The sequence below is a fragment of the Lissotriton helveticus genome, chromosome 1_1 (assembly GCF_964261635.1).
Source record: "Lissotriton helveticus chromosome 1_1, aLisHel1.1, whole genome shotgun sequence".
Taxonomy (NCBI): Eukaryota; Metazoa; Chordata; class Amphibia; order Caudata; family Salamandridae; genus Lissotriton; species Lissotriton helveticus.
Genome location: NC_136057.1, coordinates 842,191,510 through 842,209,015, shown reverse-complemented (window position 1 = coordinate 842,209,015; position 17,506 = coordinate 842,191,510). Strand labels below are relative to the sequence as shown.

Here is a 17,506-nt window from a genome sequence, read left to right as displayed (position 1 = left end):
TGTTTGACAACCTACCTAGAATCAACAACCAACAACGAGCCTCCACCTCTGCGGGGGCTACCAACAGTGAAATTAAAACCAAACTTAAACATCTTGAAAAACAAATGCGTAATGAACTGACCAAGTGGTGGGAATGCAAGTGATTACAAAAGTACCGCGATGTGGGCCGCATTCCGAGAGGCCTCAGAATTATGCTAGCACCTTGTTTCGACACCCAAACCCACTCATGCTCAAAGAGTGGGCTGAAAGCAACCTGGAAGCCTCTATGCACCTAGTAATCATCCTTATCAAGTATGCGGAAATTGACCGCACTGAATTACAGATTGAAATTGACAAAATCAACAATGAGCTGGATAGCTCAGATCAGAAGGAGCTAATCAACAAAGGCCGAGAAGAAATCATGGCAAGATTGAAAAAACAGGAGGAAACAATAAAAACCTGCAAGGCTTTCAAATTTGAGCAATTATGAATGCGGACAGATCTTTATTTTCGCAATGAGATATGATTCTGTAAAAAAAGGCAAAAACTTAGCAAATCTGCAAGGTCAACCACACAGACAACTGAAACAGCACTGACCCATGAGGAAGCAGACTCTGCCTCAACATCAGACTTAAGCTCGGCCGGACCGGCACCGACTCCGAAGATGGCAGCAGTGTGAGCAACAGCGACTCGAGACATCACAGCAACTACAGCTTAATGGAGGAGCTGGGTTTTTTAGTCTTGGACAGGTGCCAAATCTTGCACCCATGAGCACCGAGGAAACCAAACGCAGGCGCACCTGCAGGAGAACTGAGATCAGAAAGTTGTGGAAATCAAAAAGGTAGCAACAACAAAAAAAGAGGCAACTGGAGACGCAAGTAATGAAAGAATCGAGGACAGTCATTAACCTCTCGGACTTCCAACTAACCAACGCTGAGACACAACTCCTCTCCTTAGGCTTGACCTACTGACTTGAAAGCAGTTTCGACTATGTGACCACCAGAATTGTCATTTTCAATTTCATGCGGAAACTAAAACTCATTACCTTCTTCAAGCAGAAACATGTTAACAATCCTCAGCAAACTGGCACCAACACCAGTGGTCACCTTGCTGGCAATCTTGAGGTGTCGGATATTTCTACCATTTGCACTATGACTGAACTAGAGTCCTTCACTGACTAGGCCTTGATGCAACAGCTGTTACACAATGCTAGCATTGATATCACAACCATCATCACCAGTCCATTCCGGCCGCCATCCACATTCACACCCACCATGCCCAGAGATGCCATTGACATCTACAATGATGTAATCATAAAGGTGCTCAAATGCTTACACCTGCGCAAAACCCGCTCCAAACGCAAAGTTAATTACAAGCACAAACAATACATGGATCTTATGAGAAATCTCAAGGACAGAACTGATATCATCATCAACAAATCGGACAAGGGCAGCAACATCGTCCTATGGCCAAGAAGCATGTACATAGAGGAAGTTCACCGACACTTTAACAATGCCACGTGCTACAGGAGTGCTAATATGAAGGAAGTAATTGCGAGTGGGAAAGAACTGAAGAAAAGTCTCAATACATACAGAACACAAGTTCAACTTCCTGAATAAGGAATTCCCGGACCTCCCAATACTTTACTTCCTTCCCAAGGTACACAAAAGTACATCACCTGTGCCAGGTCACCCGATCATCTCGGCACGAAAAAGCCTCTGCAAACACATATCTAAATATGTTGATTACTTCCTCCAAGAACATGTCATAAATGTACCCACATACTTAAGAGAAACCGGTGACTTTCTTCTCAAAATAAAGAATGTTCCCTGGTCCCATAACTGTGTCAGGATGTCCCTACACATAACAACGCTGTACACCAGCATACGCCATCGTGATGGATATACACATGTCAACAATTCTTGGCGAAAAGACCCATCACCTGTTACAAACACAATGAACTCATCATGTTCCTTATCGAAGGGTGTTTGCAGCATAATTATTTCATGTTTAACAACAAGGTGTACCAGAAACTTAGAGGTGCTGCCATGGGGGCTTGCTTCTCCCCCAGCTACGCATGCTTACTTGTGGGCTGGTGGGAGGAGCGGGTCCTCAGGGTGACACACTCAGAAGCTTGGTCTAAACATATCCTATGTTGGATGCGCTACATTGACCATGTGTTTGTGGTTTGGAAGGACTCCATTGAAAGTGCGCAAGTGTTCGTAAGAGAGATTAATTGCAATGATTATAACTTAGAGTTCAATGCCACCATAAGCACTGAGTATGTGGACCTTCTTGATGTATAGCTATATGTCTCTGACAACACATTACACTCCACACCCCACAGAAAAACAACAGCCAGGAACTTCACCCTTCACGCGACTAGCTTCCACCCCAAACACCTCATAGCCAGCATTCCATTTTGGGAGATGCTGCACTTGCGTAGAATCGGCAGTTACACTAGCGACTTAACCAGTTGTCAAAAAGATGCACACATGAGATTCAAGGCTAGAGGTTACACAGAAAAATCATCACCGCAGCAATCAAGAAGGCTAATTCCAGAGGTGCTACTACATGGAAGACCAACAGACACCAGAGACAGTACTGACACACAGTTAGAGCCATCCACCGAGGGCGGCGTCACCACTCGCCTAATCATCACACACAACACCGAGGCACGTGCACTGAGAGCCATTGTCTACAAACACTGGGGCATTATAAAGACTGACCCCACACTAGGACCCATGGTAGCTCAAAGGCCTGATATCACCTACAGGAGAGCTAGTTGCATGCATGACGCCATAGTCAGGAATAGTCCTGAAATAACCACCACAACAACAACCAACTGGCTATCCTGTGTCAAAGGATTCTTCAAGTGCAGTAGCTGCAGGGCGTGCATATTTGGGATCAATATTAACCAAACCATAGCCCAATTCAGAAGCAAACCTTTAGTCATCAGACATACACTGATATGCAGGACTGAATATGCAGCTGTGGTCTCAGGTATGTGGGAGTACTAAGCTCCAGGTTCATCTGCGCATCTTACACCACTTTAGGGCAATAGTCAACAGTGACCCCACATGCCCTGTCGCAAGGCACTTTAAGGAAACCCACCACAATAGCCTGGACAACTTCAAATACTGCGTAGTCAACTGCATCCCTCGACTCTCACGGGGGGTGGCAACAGGGAAAAACTGCTATGACAACTGGAGTCTAGGTACATACTAGAACTCTGAATACTAAGGCCCCGCAGGGCTTAACCTCAGTGAGGACATATGTAACTTCCTATAAGTAAACCACTCCAGTTGTTTCACAGCTACCACTGTACCACACCTCACTGTCTCAATCTCCTTGCTCGTTGTGCCATAGCCCCCCGCACAATTGTACTTAACAGCATCTATCTGAGACTCCATACACTTGTCTCCTAATTCTTTTGCATCCCACTTGATGTTGATATCGATTCTAACTTTGATTGGGAGTTGGCTAGCTCCAGTAAGGTTGTCTCTTCGTTTTAAGCATTCAAATATTCACTACACATTTGTGATTTTATTCACATGCACTTATTTCCCGAACAATGAGCCTAATCAGTCCAGACATGCCAACACACAACTGCACTTTTCCAGCTTGCCTGACCCCCTCCCATTAGCAAGATCTACCAACTAGTGACTTTCTATTTCATTTCTTACACTTAGCACAGCATCAGTTACCAAGAGGTATCATTATCTCCGCACAGACACAGGCACTTTGACTTGACATAATTGAACTCATTTTATAGAATGAGTTACTGCACTATGCATTCAGTGTGTCCAATTATACTTTTAATCTTCGGCAGTCTGCATGGCTCCTACCAGCAGTGTTATAGGTGCAGGGACAATATCAGGTGCGATTCTGGCTTGTTCCCTGACTCCCTGTGTTAATAAATCTGGACACGAATCCGCGGTTGCAGCGCATGCCTCTCGGCATCAACTTAGCCACAACACACGGAATTTCACCATTTTACATTTTGGCTACACACCGCGAGCATTTTCGGTATCTTCACATTTGATAATAAAGGATTTTCCTTTCTTTACACCTGTTTTCTGGGGTACAAGCAACACCAAAGGGCCACATTTGCAACTATTCATTTGCCCAAACATCATAACTATGTGGTTTTTATACATCACAAGGTCGTCCTTGCATTGTTCATTCAACCAGTCTATTGTCTATCCCCCAGATGCATCAAGCATCCATTTTGCGATTCCTTATTAGCGAAAAATAAGGAATCGCTAATAAGGAATAGCAAAATGCAAAATGCTATTCCTTATTAGCGATTCCTTATTTTTCGCTAATAAGGAATCGCAAAATGGATGCCCCTTAGGGCATGTGTGTGCGCAACATGAAACTTTGAAAAATGCACTTTAGTGCATTTTTAAAAGTTTTTGCAAATTACCATGAAGTTCAACTTCATGGTAATTTGCGAGCCCTATTGGCGAAATCGCTATTTTTTAAACTTTAATGCATTGCATTTAAGGAATCTCAATTTGAAATTCCTTAAATGCAAGTAATCGCAAATTTGCGATTTCTTATTTTGCGATTTTTGCATTTGGGATGATGCATCCCAAATGCAAAAATACCGTTCGCAAAGGGGCAGATTCTGAGAATCTGCCCCTTTGTGAGCGGATTTTACCTTCATAAATCTATGCCTATGTCTGTTATCATTTTTGTTTCTCGCTGTGCGCCTAGTCATCGGCTGATGACTGATTAATTTACTGCATGTCATAATTACCATGTAATTTTGACAAGTCATTACAAACATAGTAACATCACTATATGAGTATATAAACCTTGTTGGTTTACACAGCGTGCAATGTGATCAAGATCGTAGGCTTGTGGTCAAAACGCGCCAACGTGACCTGTTAATGCATAAACTTCTCTTCGCATCCTCAATTGGAGTCTGTGCCCGTGTTTGCCCCGTTTGGTCTTTTCGTGGGATCCTGGTTTTATAACTATATATATATATATATAAATATATAAAGGCTCAGGCACGGAGCACTCACGGGACACTATTAATTTGAATGAGCAAATGCATTTCGGCGGGATGCCTTCTTCAGTGCTCAGCTGCAGTTGCACCACAATTCCCCTTGATTTAAATTGCGCTTTTGGAGCATTTTCATTGGATAATACAACCATCAACAGCAACAAGGGACTGTCTTCAATCACTGCCCAATATATGAAATAGTGAAACAATGAAGGTTTTGGATCCTACATCTACCCAGCCCGGATCTCAACAATGGGAAAAACAGAAACAGTTGGCTGGACAGGACAAATTCTCAACAAAAATTCTGCAGCCACGCAGTCAAAATGTACCACGTAACCACTGGATTATTATTCCAAACAATTCTATCATTTATTTTTAAAGTTTTTCAATTTTCAAACAAAAGCACAAACAAAATGACCATCAGAACAGTGGGTTCATATGCACAGTATCTACAAACATACAATATATACAATATTTACAACAATCGAATTAAGCGACACACATAGTGAGACACCAAAACAAATAAGCGTATATTGATTCAACTCAATTGTGATTATATACAGTGCATTAAAAAACATGAGAATAAACAAAGAACCAGTCCTTAAAGTGATGAGACCAAGGGACAGGCGGGATTAAGGTGGGGAAAGGTGCCTGCCTGTCTACCATAACCTGTGGTCAAGTCTTTTTTAGGGGTTGAAAGCAACTTCAACACTCATACACCTACTAATTCATCAATCCACCGTGGTATATATATTTAACACTTGAACATTTTAAAAACACTTACAGTCACTGGATGATGTCGGCAGTGATGTCATTTGAGATGTCATCTGTGATGTCATGAGTGATGTCACTGACCATGTCATGATTGATGAGGTCATAAGCAGCGCATTGCGGGGACGTGAGTTATCAATCAATCAATCATAACATTTATATAGCGCGCTACTCACCCAGAGGGTCTCAAGGCGCTGGGGGCGGGGGGGGGTCCGCTACTGCTCGAACAGCCAGGTCTTGAGCTGCTTCCTGAAGGCGAGGTGGTCCTGGGTCAGGCGGAGGTGGGTCGGAAGGGAGTTCCAGGTCAGGTAGGAGAAGGATCTTCCTCCTGTGGTGGCTCTGCGGATGCGGGGGACGGCGGCGAGGGCGTGGCCGGTCGATCGAAGTTGGCGTGTGGGAACGTAGAAGTTGAGGCGGCTGTTGAGGTATCCTGGGCCTTGGTTGTGGAGGGCCTTGTGTGCGTGGGTGAGGAGATGGAAGGTGATTCTCTTGTTGATCGGGAGCCAGTGCAGATCTCTCAGGTGTCCGGAGATGTGGCTGCGACGGGGGATGTCCAGGATGAGTCGAGCTGAGGCGTTCTGGATCCGCTGGAGTCTCTTCTGGAGTTTGGCAGTGGTTCCGGCATAGAGGGCGTTGCCGTAGTCTAGGCGGCTGGTGACGAGGGCCTGTGTGACCGTCTTCCTGGTCTCGGTGGGGATCCACCGGAAGATCTTACGTAGCATGCGCAGGATGTTGAAGCATGACGAGAAAACGGCGTTGACTTGTCTGGTCATGGAGAGGGAGGAGTCCAGGATGAAGCCCAGGTTGCGTGCGTGGTCTGTCGGTTTGGGTGCGCTGCCCAGGGCGGGGGGCCACCAGGAGTCGTCCCAGGCGGAGGGTGAAGATCCCAGAATGAGGACTTCCGTCTTGTCCGAGTTCAGTTTCAGGCGGCTGCTCATCATCCATTTGGCTACGTCTGTCATCCCTTCGTGTAGATTGGCTCTGGCGGTGGCGGGGTCGTTGGTGAGGGAGAGGATCAGCTGGGTGTCGTCGGCGTAGGAGATGATGTTGAGTTTGTGATGGCGTGCGATGGCCGCGAGGGTGCTCATGTAGGCGTTGAAGAGGGTTGGGCTGAGCGAGGAGCCTTGAGGGACGCCGCAGATGACTTCGGTGGCTTTTGATTTGAACGGGGGGAGGCGGACTCTCTGTGTCCTTCCGGCGAGGAACGAGGTGATCCATTCTAGTGCCTTCTCCTGGATTCCGACGTTGCTGAGGCGCTGCACTAGGGTGCGGTGGCAGACAGTGTCGAAGGCTGCGGAGAGGTCTAGGAGGATGAGGGCCGCTGTCTCTCCGTTGTCGAGCAGGGCTCGGATGTCATCGGTAGCTGCGATCAGGGCGGTCTCAGCTAACTATAATTGCTGAATTTGTCTCGATTTGTATGACTGAGCCTAACTATATTGTCTATGTAACCTTTGTTTTTTTCATAGAATTTCTAAGTGTTTTTTAATTCTATTTCCTAACTATATTGTCCTTGTAACCTATGTTTTTTTTCAGTGAATTTCTATGTTTTTTTAACTAGTAATCACATTTACATAGTGATGGAGAAAGGGGGCTGAGCCTCCTATCAGCTCTCAGGAATTCCACTGTGTACGACTTACTTGAGGCACCAGGGTGGCTTCTTAGCCTCCAAGCTCCCTCAGAAGTAAAGAGGACTTCATCCCCCTACCAGCAGTGCACAATGAGCCACGTTTGAAGAGTGGTGGAAAAAGGAGGCTTGGCCTTCGAAGGCCTCTTAGCAATCCCGCTGTGTGAGACTTATTGGAAATAACAGGTGAGGTAGTTGGCTCTCAAAGACATCCTTGGGGGGTAACTACCCTTTCTGTTACCTCCACTAAGTCCCTTACAGCAGGATTGCCGAGACCTGGTAGGAGCCAAGCCCCCTTTCACCACCACTCTGTAAACGCACCTCTTGGCGCATTACTAGTAGGTGGATAAAGTCCCCTTGGCTATTGAGGTTCCTTAGGGCAAACTACTACTCCTTTTACATCCAGCAAGTCCCACACAGTGAGTTTCCTGGGATATATTCGGTGACCAACACCCCTTTCTCCACCATTCTGCAAACACGCCTCCTGGCGCACTACTAGTTGGGCGATGAAGCCCCCCTTGGATCTTGAGGGTCCTTGTGGACCAACTAGCCCTCCTGTTACCTCTAGTACAACCCACACAGCTGGATTGCTGAGAGATCGCCAAAGGCCACACCCCCTTTCTCCATCACTCTGCCAACACACCTCGTGGCGCACTGCTGCATCGGGAAAGAAGTCCACTTTAGTCATTAGGGCCCTCAGGAGAGAAGGGAACATCAACTCCCCATCGGCGCATATGCAGAGAGGTGGAGAAAGGGGGCATGGCCTCCAACCACCTCTCAGCAATCCAAGGCCTCCAGGGAGGTGGTGGGCCTGGGGTTTGATAAGCCCTAGGAAGGGGGACCCATGTGCCCCTTACCTATAGTTAGCATATGCCCCTGGGACCTGGCTCACCCAGGGGTTATTTTAAAGCAAGCTGGGGCCCGTGCTGGCTTTTATGTTGCTGCAGATTTGTGGATCCGTAGCAAAATAAAAAAAAATGCTTTATACTCCTTTCGGGGTCCCACCCACACCATATCTGCGGGGGGGGGCAGGATATATATATATATATATATATATATATATATATCTACTGAAAAAATAAAAAGTTTAAAGTGATGTTATAGTTAGAGGAAAATGAAACCTTATTGACAATGTAATGTTTTAAACATACAAAACAAGTGAAATTCACCAGTATTTATTTTAAATTGTCTAGTATAATTTCTTAAATAACTTTTAATGATCGCTTCAATTATTTGGATGTAGTGATCGTAACTTTCTAAATTCAGGCATGTTCCCCACTGTTTGTTAGACTGTAGTTAGAATACTAAATATGACCTCCCCCAGTGTGTGCACGTTTCCAGAGGTTTGTCAAAATGGAGTTTTAATAGTAAATCGAACCCTCTCTCCTCAATGTATGCATTTTTCCCAGTGCTAGTTGAACAGAAGTTAGAATAGTACATTTACCCCCCTCAAATGTATGCACGTTTTATAATGTTTGTTAAACTAGAGTTAGAGTTGACTCCCTTAATGTATGCTCTTTCCCCAGAGTTTGTTAAGCTGGAGATTGAGTAGTAAATCTGTCCCTCTAAATGTTTATATGTTCCTCAATGTTTGTTCAACTGAAGTTAGAATAGTAAATCTGACCCCTCCCCTAAACAAATTGTATGTGTTTTTCCAATGTTTTTGGATTGGAGGTTGGTTAATATTTTTTACTTCATTCTGTTTTTTTATACAAAAGATATTTTGAGTGTATTTAATTGAAAATTATATATATTGCCATAATAATTATTTTGTATATTATTTAAATTATGTGACTTAATATTTACAAATAATGTTTTTCTACATATTTTTAAATGTATTTTTATGTTTGAATAAATATAGGTTTTAAGTGCTTTCAAATGTATTAATAATTATATATGCATATTTTGGTCAATACTTATGAAAAATTAATATATTTTGTATTTACAAATTGTCTTCATTTGTATAATAAATAATTAATGCCTAAATCAATACTAAACTCTTTATATTAACTATCACAATTATTTTATAATCACATGCAATTTTTAAGAATTTTCTTTTGAAGTAACCAAAATAGTTTTATAGGTTTTTTTTATGCATTTTAAAGTTTAATTAAACTTATTTTTTAAATGTCAATAACTGTAGCCAAATGTCAATAATTGTAGGCAACGTAGTGTCAATATTGGTCTATGATATTTTAGCAGTCGCTATTCTTGTACCATACATTATAAATATAAAAAATCTATATTTTGTGTTTTAATATTTTGACAATATTTTTCTGCCACAATACATTTTGGCCTATATTCTCTCGTACAACTGATTTCATTACCAAAATATCAGGCACCATAACAACATGTGCTACTCTTATCAGGCTCTATGGCACTCATTGTATTGAGCTCAGAATGATGAGAAGCTGGGAGGATCCACAAAGATGTACATCTATGAAATTCAAGTTTCACACTGGTATCTGCAGTGAATACAGTGGTTCAGCAACCTGTCTTACTGGGTATCCTTGAAAAGCGGATCTTTCCAAAAGGTAACATTTCTTTTAAACTCACGCAACATAGGTAGTGCTAGTGTGGAAAAGTTACAATTTGGCCTGCTGCTGCAAAATTCTCACCTCTGTGGAACGCAGATATGCCAAAGCATTATCTTTCATTTCTTCTAGAGCGGTATTGCTTGGAGCAAAAACAGTGTAAAGTCCGGTGCTTGTCAAATGCCTTCCCACATCACTGATCTGTTGACATATGATCAAACAATAAATTCTCCCATCATATAGAATTTACAGTCATCTGGTGATGCATCAAATCTGTGTAACCATCTTACCGCTAATAAGGATGTAAATTTGTTGTATCTTCCATTGTCTTGAAGTATGCTCATAATTGATTCCTAAAAAATAGATTGTGCATATGAAAGATCATGTATGTTTTCATAAAATACATAAATATCCAGTGAATATAAACACGTTTTATGGTAAGCACATTTGTTCAATTCTCTTTCTTTGATTGAAGATTTATAGAGCGATTGTTCACCCAAGTGCCATCCTGGCACAGAATGTTTTTCTTCAAAAGCAGAGACAGCATGGGGTGGGGTCATGGAACAGAGCTACTAGTCTTTAGAAAAGATGAGCTCCCCTTGTTTTCACAAACTTTGCCCCCTCAAGTAGCCATTGCACCTCTTAATAAGATGAGCTTAAAGTTTAAGCGTTCCACCTAGTGCAAAAGTGAGACCACTCAGAGCAGAGCTCTAACATACCAGAACCGATGTGCAGAGAGTGAATAGAAAGTACTGAATGCAGTTCTTGGTTTTAGGACCTGGCTCATGTGAGGCATGATGGTGGATATACAGAGCCTTTGGGAAACGGGCGGGTAGAGCCTCACAATCATTAAGGACCTCTGAGTAGTCTGGTTTTCCAAACAGAGTGGGTGTGGGAACAAAGGCATGGGGGATGACTGCTACACAGAAAAGAAAGCTCTATATATCTACATTTCTTTGTTGGAGCAGCATCACCTGTTGAAACTTTATGGGATGCATGGTACAAAGCCATCAATACATCGTAAAAGAAAGTTTATTTCCACAAGGAAAGAAGAGGATTTTATCAGAATGTAGCACAGGTAAAAGCTCTTTAAACTTGAAACTCTAAACGTTATCAGGATCTTTCCCAACATGCATTCCAGTCGAGTAGGTGTTGTGTTTGTTATCCGAGTTTCCTGTAAGTTTATAATGGAGAGGTGAAGTTTAGTATGTATGAACTCACAGTGTCAAACACATCTTTCTTTGGAGGTGGTTTTGTCACTGTGTGTTCAGAAACCACTCTTTTAGAAAGTGGCTATGTTTTGTGCTTTAGGCATTTATGTGTGTCTCTGTTGAAATGTGGATTGTCTGTCTGGATCTGAAAGGTGAGAGGAGCTGGGAGAGGTCTTGATCCAGGGAGGGGTTGAGATGGTACCAGGCTGCCCTGCATCAGGAGAGTAGGGGAAGGAGAAGCCCGGGAGGTGAAAAGGTCTGGGCTGGTGATTTAAACCAATTGAACCAACTCCTGCTGATTGATTAAGGATCCAGACCCCCAGAATCAAAGGGAGAGAGGTGACACTGGGAGGGAGACACCCAGAACTGATTTAGGGAGGGTTCAGGGACCCCAGAGTACAGACAAACGTCAAAGACATTAAGGGTTATGACTATGAGAGCTGAAACTCCTGAAGGGTGGAATGAAACAGAAATGGATTGAGACTGAAAAGGCTTAGACCCATTCTGTGGTCAAGAGGAACCTCTGCTAAAAAAGGAACAATTAAAGAGACTGCTGTGGAAAGACCAATCCTTGCTTCAGGATCTGGGGCTGGTCTACAGTTTGCTGTTCTAACCAAGGGAGAGGCTGTTGGGACTGTGCTTGGAGGCGCTGGGTCCCCCTGCTTGAAGAAGACTTGTGCTTTGTGCTGTGTCTTGTAACCCCAAGGGCCTGAGGTGAGCTGGCTCTCTGTTTGGAAATACAGGATCATAAAAGTTTACGGAGAAGTCCCAAGCAACACGGTGTGCATGTGCTTTTGCAGGTTGAGACCGTCAGAAGTTGTGCCTTGTGATCGTGGGCATGCAAGAGCAGGCGGAGTCTCGGACGCGCTGGGTGCGTGTCGTGGGGCAGGACAAGGCGTTGGTGAGGAGCGCCTGGTCATGGTGTGCACGGGAGACGTAGTGAAACTCAGATGCGCAGAGTTCGTGTTGTGGTGCAGGCCAGGGCATTGGTGAGGAGGGTCTGGTTGTTGTGTGCACCAAAAGAAGAAGTGAGTCTCAGACGCGCAGAGTGCGTGTCGTGGTGCAGCCAGGGCATTGGTGAGGAACGCCTGGTCATTGTGTGCACCAGGAGAAGAGGTAAGACTTGGACGCGCAGAGTGAGTGTCGTGGTGCAGCAGGGGCATGGTGAAGAGCTCCTGGACATCGTGTGCACCAAAAGAAGAAGTGAGTCTCGGACGTGCAGAGTGCTGTCGTGGTGCAGCTAGGGCGTTAGTGAGGGGCGCCTGGTCATCGAGTGCACCAGAAGAAGAGGTGAGACTCGTACGCGCAGAGTGCGTGTTGTGTTGCAACCAGGGCGTTGGTGAAGAGCGCCTGGACATCGTGTGCACTGGAAGAAGAGGAGAGACTTGGACGTGCAGAGTACATGTCCAGATGCAAGCAGAGGCACTGGTGAAGAGCACCGGGTAATCGTGAGCACCAGAGAAGAGGCGAGTCTCGGACATGCAGTGTGAGTGTCGAGGTGCAACCTGAGGCGCTGGCTCGGAGTGCCTGGGTAGGGTGTGCACCGAATTTGATGTAAAGTCTCCACAGTGCTGAGGGCGGGTTTTGGTGTCACTGAGACAGCCGGAAGGAGGTCCAAGTCAATGGGCCTCAGAATAAAACAGCAGCCCGGACCAGCAGCCCCAGAGGAGCTGAGCTGCTGGCCCGAACTCGCTGCACCTCGTGACGGAGTTCTGGATCAAGTCCCAAGTCGCTGACGTCGGAGAGGAGAGTGGGGTCGCCACCCCCAGATAACGTGGATCACCACCTGGGGTGGAGTAGGTGCCTGGAGGGACACTCTCTCGGCCTCTCGCTTCTGTCAGCTGCGTGAGCCTGTTGCTTCGGCTCGGATCTCAGCCCATGCTGACCCAAGGAGGGGCGCTACTGGGGCCGGAGTGAGAAGCAGTACTTTTGTGTCATCATTGATCCATATTGGGGGCACTGTTAACGGAGCACCTAAACTGTTGTATTACACTTTGCATTATTGTTGCTAACAAACTATCAAACTGTTGTATGATGTCTGACCTCATTTGTGCCTGACGAACTACATGCTTGGTGCGCTACGCACTGCGTTATTTTTCCCTTGCAGATTACTGGTTTGTAACGTGGTGCATTGAATTATTTCTTCCTTGAACAGTATCTGATTATAATGCGGCGCAGTGCATTATTTCTTCCTTGTACAGTACAGGATGGTAGCGTGATGCATTGCTTTGTTTCTTCCTCGTACAGGACATGCTGGTGGTGATATGCACTGCATTATTCCTTCTATTGCAAAGTACATGACTGTGGAGCTATGTATGGCAATGTTTCTCTGTTGCACAGTACAAGAGAATATTGTTACACATTGCAGTATTTGGTTTTATTTGCAACGTGTGTGATTCTAGCAATACGACTGGCCTAACCTTTTGGAAACAGAGCTTAACAGTTGTTAGAAGCAGTGGTTGGGATTAGAACCTACCAACCCACCGGAAAGAATACTACCCATTCTTATATGTTGGTTTTGTATTGTGTGGTCATATTGTATAACTTCTTATATAAAGATGATACTCATTTTATAAAACCTTGTGTGGAGTCTATTTGTGGTGACATCATTGGGGTGCTGTGAGTGTGGTTGCACATAATGTACACTCGTGCCTTGGAGATAAGCTTGGCTGCTCGTGCCAAGCTACTAAAGGGGTCAGCAGAGCTATCTCAGACGGTGTCCTTACTTAGCCAGCATTTGGTGGCGGCGGTAAGCGATAAGGACCCTGTTGGAACTGGCCCTTCTTGCAGGGTCATCCTCAAACTTTTTGCTTCTTCCTCCCTTATTTTTCCTGACCCGTGGCAGTTGGCCATAGGACTCTGCGCACTTTACCACTGCTGATCAGTGCTAAAGTGCATATGCTCTCTGTGTAAATTGTTATTATGATCGGATATACATGATTGGCATATTTGTATCGCCTAGAAGTCCCTATTAAAGTGCACTGGGTGTGCCAGGGCTGGTGATGACAAATGCTACTAGTGGGCCTGCAGCACTGATTGTGCCACCCACATGAGTAGCCCCAAAATGGTGTCTCAGGCCTGACACCGCAGTGCCTGTGTGCAGTCTTTGAACTGCCATGTCCTCCTGGTCTGTGTCCCCACTGACCAGGCCTAACCCTTCCCTTTTTGTGCACATTGGTCACCACTATGGAAAGCCCAAGGTAACCCCTGGGCAGGGTGCAGTGTATGTGAAAGGTAGAGCATGTACTGGTGGAGGTGACATGCTCTGGTAGTGAATTACAGCCATTTTCTTTTTTCACTATTGTAAGGCTATCTTGCTCCATATGTTAACATGGGGGATGCTGGCTACAGTGGCTAACAGCGTTTCTTCCCATAGGAACAAGATAGGACATAAGAGTCTAGTATCCCTGAACTCAGAATTTAATAACACATCTTTTAGGAAAGGTTGTTTTTAAATCCTGTGTTTGAGAACAGCACTTTTAGAAAGTTGCTGTTCTCTTTTCTGACCCTTCTGTGTGCCTGGGCCTGTTAGTGTATTGACTGTCTGGTTTGAGAGTGACAGGGGCTGGGGATTTCCCAGGAGCCCTAGGCTGAATGACTGCATTTGCAACTTAAGTGGTGGGAGGAGATAGCACCTGGGCCTGAATAGGGCTGTGCCTGCCTTTCACAATGCTGGCTCCACCTTCTGCTGGGCGTCTAACGACCCTGCCCCTCACTCTGAAAGGAAAGGAGAAGCCAGGAAAACAAAGTGCTCAAGAAACACCCAGAACTGGTTCATACCAGGCTCAGGGCCCACTTGCACAAAGAGAACGAAGCCGTTTAGGGGTATAAGTACAGGACCCCTGACAACAGAAAATTAGATCATCCTGGAATCAAGAAGGAACCTCTGCCACGGACAAATCTGAAACTGAAGAAGTAAGAGTGTCCAGCTGTTGCTCTGCTGGATTGCCCTGCTGTTGTTTTGCTGCCAAGGAGAGGGGAAGGACTTTGCTCTGTGCTGTGTCCCCTTGCTTTAAGGAATCTCCAAGGGCCTGAGAAGAGCTGGCTCCCTGTTTTGAAGTCCCAGGAACAAAAGGACTTCACCCCCATCTTTCCCTGAGCTCTACTGAGAGAGTTCTGTTCTTCCTGGAGTGCGTGGCCCATGTGTGGTGCCTCTGGAAGTTGTACCTGTGCTGGGAAGCTGGAAACTAAGCTTGAGAGACTTTGCTACAGAAAAGTTATCGCATCCCTTGCTGCGGAGCGCATCCCCGACAGTGCGAGGAGATTCCCGTCGCTACGAAGGTCGAGATCGTCGCAGCGCCTGTTGCCGCTGTCAGAGCCGTCGAATCCTTCGTTTGCGGGATGCACTCGATCGGTGCGGGAAGTCTAACATCGCTGCGAGTGTCGTCGCAGAGCCTGTCGTCGCTGGGTGAGATCGCCGCACCACCTGCTTGCGGACCACATCACGTCGCTGCGAGAGTCATCACCGAAACCAACGCATCGAGGAGCTGCGAGAGAAGATCACCGCTGGTCCGCACATTGTCGCCCTGGAGATCGTTGCACCTCCAAAGATCGTCGCATCGTGCCTTTGCGAGAACAAACTTCCTACGGAACCTACGCACCGGAATCCATACAAGTGGCCTTCCTCCCCATACAGACCGGATTCGTCGCAACACGCTGCTGCAGCGGGGCTGTCACAAACGCCGCCCCAGGGTCTCAGGAGCAACGCATCGCTTGTTTTCCACCACACCAGCTTCTGCTTTTGGAACGTTGTCACAACTAAAGGTACTGTGAGCTAAACGTGACGCAACTGTGAACTTTTCACGTAACTGTGGATTATTTTATCGCAACCTGAAGAATTTTTATCGCAACCTTAAGAACTCTTTTGAAACCATATTCTTGAACTGTGTATGTTGGATTTTTGTCGTTTTGGTCTTGTGTAGTTTAGATTAAATACCTTTATTTTTCTAAACTGTTGAGGAGTCAGTTTGTGTTGTTTTCACTGTGTTACTGTGAGTGTTGGTACAAATACTTTACACATTGCCTCTGGTTAGCCTAGACTGCTCGTGCCAAGCTACCTAGAGGGTGAGCAGGGGTTATCTCAGAGGGTTTCCTCCTTACCCTGACTTGAAGCAAGGTTCCCTACTTGGACAGTGGTACCTACCCCTGCCAACTAGAGACCCCCATTTCTAACAGACCCCCACTTCCAACAGTCTCTCTTTCCCTCTCCAACTCCCTCCCCCTCTCCCTCTCTCAGTCTAGGTCGCTCTCTCTCTCTCTGTCACTCGTTTGATTCTCTCAGATGAGCAAGAGCCTGGGGAGAACAAGGATGGAAACCATGAAGGATATCAGCCTTTGATAAATGTACCGAAGATTGCATGACACAAGGACACAGGTGGATGGGTAGAGATTGGAAAGGGTGGTCATAAAGTTCGAAGGCAATTAATCTCAGGTCAGAGTACTCAGATCTGTGACAGTATAATCAGTAACAGTTCACGCAGGTAAAGCCAAACAAACTACACAGCATGTGCTTTTATTTTGCTGGACATGTTGATCATAATACCCATTCAAAGTTCAAAAGATGTACACTAAATAGGTTTAGGTCATGTTATGAACATAGACAAAGTACGACATGACATACAAAGTTATTTCAATGCTGTATTTCTGGGCACAGCAGTGAATTCTCGCCTGCAGTACTGCAAAGCTCACAGTATACAGGACTCCAGTTAGTGCAAAATGCGGTAGTGAATCTATCTTTGAGCATGACAAACTGCAATCTAGATTTCAAAGCAAATATATCTTTGCACTTGGTAACTTGTTTGAGAGAGAATTCTCCTTACATTATCTGAGCCCTCTCGTGGATTGTGGGGGGCCTGCGCCAAATGCATTTTTCGGGAATCCCGTCCGGAACAGTTTGAATTTATGAACCAATTTTAGATCTTTCTTGACCTCTTTGGCCAAGTCAATGAAAGTGCACAGGCACTCTGGTCCAAATTCCAAATGTGTTTACGACTAATATTCTGGGATAGAGTGTGTGTGTTCACAATTGTAACACAACAGCAGCACACTAATATTATTACAAATAATCTCTGTGACTCCCTCTCATTTCTAATATGTGAGATCCTGTTTTGATCTAAAATAATCCTATTTTATGGATGTTGCATGAAATATAAAAACATTTCTCTGCAAAATGTATAGAACAGACTCCCAGTGATCACCCACATTAAAATAAAGGAAAACGATATTTAAAACAATCTGTCAAAGAATTATTCAAGGTCATCAGGGCCAGACTCTTTTCAGAGCAGTACTGGCTCTGTCATGCCAGAGCCCCCTTTGTCCACGCCTTAAAACGTCTCTGTAAAATGTTTGGCATTGCTTCTTATTAACTTCC

At 45.1% G+C, this 17,506-nt stretch overlaps 1 protein-coding gene across 1 annotated transcript in view; it reads right to left on the bottom strand.

The window, feature by feature from the left end:
• Positions 1-17,506, bottom strand: part of STAB2 (stabilin 2) — a 944,658-nt gene that overhangs the window by 633,448 nt on the left and 293,704 nt on the right. The window contains exons 14-15 of the mRNA XM_078674824.1: positions 10,216-10,278; positions 10,010-10,126 (exon numbers count right to left, since the gene is read on the bottom strand). Of these exons, the coding sequence (XP_078530950.1) occupies positions 10,010-10,126; positions 10,216-10,278 (180 nt within the window). The remainder of the gene's footprint in view (positions 1-10,009; positions 10,127-10,215; positions 10,279-17,506) is intronic.